Source organism: Poecilia formosa, unplaced genomic scaffold (genome assembly GCF_000485575.1).
Source record: "Poecilia formosa unplaced genomic scaffold, Poecilia_formosa-5.1.2 Scaffold31, whole genome shotgun sequence".
Taxonomy (NCBI): Eukaryota; Metazoa; Chordata; class Actinopteri; order Cyprinodontiformes; family Poeciliidae; genus Poecilia; species Poecilia formosa.
Window position 1 is genome coordinate 119,806 of NW_006799970.1, and position 6,000 is coordinate 125,805.

Sequence of the window (6,000 nt, forward strand, 5' to 3'; positions counted from 1 at the left end):
TCCTGATCGCCTGTCATCCCGCATTTCATCATTCTAGCCATTGTGGACCACTTCTCAAAATTCTGCCGCTCCATCCCCCTGAAGAAACTTCCTGCCTCACCACTAGAAACCGCTCAGCGACTGGTTAAATACATCTTTTGCCCTCAGTTTCCTTTCTGACAGGGGCCCTCAAATTGTCTTCAAGTTTTGGAAAGACGTCTGCTCGGCTTTTGGGACTGAGGTTGCCCTCAGCTCTGGACTCCATCCTTGGACTTTGAGGAAGCCCTCCTGCCTGTTCCCTTCCTGTCAGTCATCCAAGAGACTGCAGCTTCCCTATGATCGTCATACCTCTGCACTGTGCATCGCCACCATCGTCCATCTGAATCCCTCATCTCTGCCCTGCAGACATTTCTGTACAACCTGGAAAATCAGACCTCTGTCACAGCACTTTTGTGAAGTTAACTCTTTGTCAACACTCTCAGGTAGCTGATCAGGTTTGGGGACAATTATTCTGCTGCTTTTTCAATGATCTGGTTTCCACAGTGTCAACATTCAACGGCCATATATTATTTGCATTTTTTTTTATTTCCATGTGTTTGACATCATTAAAAAGCCTAGCATTCACATTTTCAAAATCTGTAAATAACCCAAAATACTTATTTCCTGGTTTTTTCATGGCCAGTCACATTTACCTCTTCCATTTAAGATCGTCGCCGCCTTTGATTGGGTCAGTAAAAATCCCTGAAATCACGACATCCACTACTGGCCAGATTTAAAAAAAAAAAAAAACCTGTAGCATGCATTGAACATTTAATTAGACTTCATGACATCTTCAATTAAGACTCTATGGCCAAACCACGGATATTAGAGTGCTTCTGTTTATGTTAGAGCAAGCGCAATGCAACATTGTCCCTCCGGGGTTTTTTGTGAGCACACTTCTGGGGTTTAGGTTCATTTTACAAACTGCCATTACAATTTTGTTGACATTTTTCTTGCTCTGATAAGAAGTGAATTTGTCTGAATGGTTTGCCTTAGAAACAGCACATCACAAAATGCAGAGATCCACAGGAGGAGTCTGTCCACAGGACAACTATTAGTCACACACTCAACAAATGTAGTATTTAAGAAAGAATTGATGAATGGTCATTGATTTAAAAAATAAAAAAATACCCTCAAGAAGCCTTGTTTGCAGTTTGCCAGAAGCCATGTCGCGACAAAACAAACATGTCAAAAGAAGGTGAGGAAGGTGAGGAAACAAAATTTTACTTTTAGGCCAAAATGCAAAACGCTATGTGTGGTGGAGAACTGAAACATCATCCCCATCTCCACTGCCAAATATGGTGGTGGCAGCTTTATGCTGTGGGGAAGCTGGTCAGAGTTGAAGATGGCTGGAGCCAAATACACGGCAGTGTAGGAAGAAAACCTGTTGGGAGTCCACAGAAGACTTGAGACTGGGTTCACCTTCCAGCAGGACAAGGACCCTAAACATGAAGCCAGAGCTACAATTGAATGGTTTAAAACAAAAACATATTCAGGTGTTAGAATTGGCCCAGTCAAAGTCCAGATCTAAAACCCAATCAAGAATCTGTGCCAACATCTGAAAGCTGCTGCTCACCGATGCCCTCCGTTTGATCTGTCTGAGCTTGAGCTGTTTGGCAAAGAAGAATAAGTAAAAGTTTCACTCCCTAGATGTGCAAATCCAGTAGAGAAACCCTTAAACACTTGCAGCTGGAATTGTAGCAAAATAATGTTCCACAAAGTATAGACTCATAGGTGGCTGAAAACTGTTACACTCCGCACTTTTCAGTTTTTTGTTTGTATAAAATATTTAAAATGCTGTATAATTAATTTTCTTTCTACTTCACAATTGAATACCTCTTTGTGTTGGTCTTTCACATTAAATTCCACAGAAATATATTTATGTTATATGATTGTAATGTGATAAAATATGGAAAAATTCAAGGGGTATGAATACTTTGAAAGCCATTGTATCAGTAATTAGCTGCATAATTTTTTTACCTGCTTTCTTTCAGGAAAAATTTAATTGCTATAGTATGATAAATCAACTCTGTGATGGAAAATATGTGGAAATTTTTCCAATTTTTCACAAATTAAATTATTATGTAGGTTAAACTGTCCTACCCCGATGCTTTAAATGGATATATTTGAAAAATTCTTTAGTATTCACATACGTTTGTATAGAAGGAAACATTTCTGAATAAAAATAATTGAATACCAGCAGTCTTTCATAAAAAATACCTTCAATAGTGTAACGTAGAAAAGGCAAATTAATGCGTATGATAATTAAGACAACGATTTTTCTTCTGAAAACATTTCATAAACAGAGCTGAGCCCTAAAATAACAGAACTGCAATATGTCTTCCAATCAGTCTTCATGTTTTTGTTGGCTTCTTGTGGATTGGCTTTGTAAAATGTTGTGTAATTATTAATGATACATTTACTTCTCATCTTCTGTCAGTCTCCAGGTTTCTACACAGGTGATCATCTCAGCATCCTTCTCCGTTACATCAAACCCTCTCCTATGAAGCTTCTCTTCTCTGTAATATTATTCTGAATATTTACACTGTCATAACATTGAACATAAACCAAGCTGAGCTTATGCTGTCGGACAAAGCTGCTGCCTTCCTCACACTGGCCCCTCATGCACGGGTCACGGGTTTTCTTCTACTTCTCAGAGGTTAACTTGAACGTCGTTCTGAGTTTTTCCTAGCGCCTCCATCATCCAATTAATGCAACAAGATGAGATCTGATTACTAACCTAGCAGAAGCATCAATGCCATTTTTTTTTTCCTGGCGTTTATTTTTACTCATTGATTGTCTGTGATTTCAAATGTAACTGAGTAAAGTATTTAAAACCAGCTAAGAAAGTCTGTAAACTCCTTTAAAGTAATACTGTCTGTCTGTTATGTACAGAAAACTTGTTCTTAACTACAGTAGTTACTTTCTACCCCTGCAGAGTTTGAGAGTAGCAGAATTAACAATTTCCAACATTTGTGTTGGAAACTCCAGTTGCTGGTATGAATGCTAAAAGGGTATTGCACCAATTTAATCACGTTAAAACATTTAAACAAGCATCTCATTAGTATAATATTTTTGAATTTGTGGAGGCTGGAAGAAATTATAATGAGAAGTTATCCAAAGAAAAATGAAAAAAAAAGTTTTTAAATAAACCATGTTATTTTTATTTTTATTTTTATTGCACAATACATTTAACTCAGGGAAGGTGGTTGAGGACAAGGTGGTGCAGATCACCACTAGATGTTTTCTTTTAATGTTTTTTTTATTTTTTTTTTAGTTGGTGCTTTTAAAACTGTGCACATAAGGAAAGGTCCTGATTTCCCAGTTGTTTCCAAGTTCCACTGAGTGCAGTAATTATTTCAGCCCTCTTCCTTTTGATCAGGCCTGGTGGATCCGGCCTATTGGGCCTGGGGTAACATTCTCATACATCCCTGAACTGAGTATGACTCAGTTTTATTTCCCCTAATATGACAAGCAGCCTTCCAAATCATGACAGAGAAGAACGAGTGCGTCTCTCCTCCTTTCTCATACCTACATGTATCCATTTTTTCCACCCATCCCTCTCCATTCCGCACTCAGACATGGGTCCAGGTGTGTGCTGATACGCAGCCAAACTAAAGCAACAAACGGCCATCAGTGACGGGCAGAATAAGGAAATGCATATGCATATATATATATATATATATATATATATATATATATATATATATATATATATATATATATAAAATATATATTTCAAGCAAATACCTTCAATTCTGGCGTAAAGAAAACACAAGAAGCAAGCAGATGACAGTGTGCCATATTGGGTGGCGCTGCCAGGAAAATACGCAGTACTAATGCATATGCATGTATGATAATAGACCTTCCTCTTTCGCCGTAAAATTGGACAATGTCGTCAATTAATATATTCTTAAAGGAGAAAAGCGGTCAGATGTTTGATCCGTGCAAAACCAGGGGGAGCATGGCTCTGAGAAATCTACGGAAAAACATTGAAGTTTGTTTTCCACTGCGTTATCTACATCTCTCCCATCTCAAGCACTCTTTCCGCTCCAGTGGCTGCTTGCAGCCCCCAACCCTCCTCCCATCACCACACAAACACACGCGCGCGCGCACACACACACACGCATTCACATGGAGACCTCTACACACACACACACACGCACACACACACGATACATTTCGTTCAGTCACGGGACAGGGGAATGTACAGTGCGTAAAATCGAAATAGACCCTGTAATCCAATTACATACAACAAAAACAGCCCAGAAGTCCCCCACCGCGCAGGTGCACCCCAGCAAAGGGAACTGCCAAGGCCAGCGACTACAAACATGCAACACTCCGGAAACAAACGATAGTTCATATGAATAAACTTTTAGAATGGCTTATCATATTTAAGCATCCAGATTCAAAGTCGCTCGTCAAGGCAGCAGATTGAACTGAGATTCTTTTGATTTTTTTTTATATACATATTTATCTAGATATAGATGTATATACATATTTATTTCCTCACTAATTCTTCCATGGATATTTAAATCTTTTCGTGTTTTTTTTTTTTTTTTTTTTTTTTTTTAAGGAAAGAGGAGAAAATGACTAATTATCTTGCATCTGCAGTGTTCAGAGCAAGGCCAATCAGTACAATGTAGTGGCACAGAAAATGGTGGATGAATAATTAGAGCAAGGATGATAACTGAGTCACTCCGACATTTTAGCAGAGGAAAACCAAACTATAACTGGATCTTTCTCGCATTTTAAAACATCCAAGTGGAAAGCATCACCTGGGAAAATAAATAAAAAATCTCCTTTATTTCATCAAAAATCTACTGACCCTTTTTACTCTGCTTTCGCAGGAACTAAACAACCAAGCAAAAATCCTCAGAAACATCCATTTTTGGCACCTATCACAAAAAAAAAAAAAAAAAAAACCTCAGATAAACGGGGAAAGATGCTTTTACCCCCGACACTCCATTCTTTGCCTTCTGTACTTCCAACACACACATTTGCGCTCGCGCACGCACGCACACACACGCACACACACACAAGGACTCAAACTCGCTCTCTAACATCTTGCTTGGACAGAAAAGATCTGCAAAAGCTTTAAACTTCTCCATCCACTCGGACTTTTCAGAGAAAACGGCCCCAGAGCCAAACCATCGGCGCTCTTCATCAGCACAGATTGTTATCAGCCTCTCCTCCTATTCAACAGCCTCCATATTAACGGCACATTCTCATATTCATCATGCAAAATTGCTAATACCGCTGCTTTTTTTTCTTTTACCGGTTGCAACATGGATGCAGTTTGTGTTCAACTTTATATACTTATGTTTTTGTTGTTGTTGTTGTTGTTTTTAATCCTTCACACAAATAAAAGTGACTGCTGATTTTTGTGTTCGTAGTGTTTCTCTTTGTAATTTATTTGCGCCTAATCAGATTAATCACCACGGGGGCATGCAGACGTCAATCCAAGCAGCAGTTTATGATAAATTGATGGCTGATCAGAGAATAAACACCTTCAAAACGAAAAGAAAAAGTTTCTTATCTTCTTCAAACAGTGATTTGGAGTTTGGTGCGTGTCCTTTGGAGCATGTAAAATCTATCAACTAGCCAACTTCAGCATTTTTATTTTGTATTTTTTCAGAGAAAGGAGGCAACATGCAGACAAGGCAAACACTCAAAATCTCCAGCTTACCTTCTTGCAAAGAATACAGCAGGAGTAAAGTTACAAGCCACATGCCATTAATAGCAGTTATATTTCACAGGAATGTTGTGCAGTCCCCCCCCCCAAAAAAAGAAAAGCGCACGGCGCCGCGTTCGGCCAGTCGAGGCTCCGTGCACAGGACTGGATCTTTTCTCTAATGCTCCCCGGCGGTCTTCTCCAGCCCTGGTCCCAACACTCTCCAGCGCCGAAAAAGCGAAGAGCCGAGGAAAGAACCGCCTCTGCTCCCCGTTCTCCCCTCCCCTTACCGGGACAGGCTGCTGCTC

General features: G+C 39.4%; 1 protein-coding gene across 1 annotated transcript in view; it reads right to left on the bottom strand.

Moving 5' to 3' along the window:
• The window catches only part of dscaml1 (Down syndrome cell adhesion molecule like 1), a 125,568-nt gene extending 119,782 nt beyond the window's left edge, over positions 1-5,786 (bottom strand). Inside the window, exon 1 of the mRNA XM_016670172.1 lies at positions 5,708-5,786. Within this exon, the coding sequence (XP_016525658.1) occupies positions 5,708-5,750 (43 nt within the window). The 5' untranslated portion in view covers positions 5,751-5,786. The remainder of the gene's footprint in view (positions 1-5,707) is intronic.
• Between the last annotated feature and the right edge of the window lie 214 nt (positions 5,787-6,000).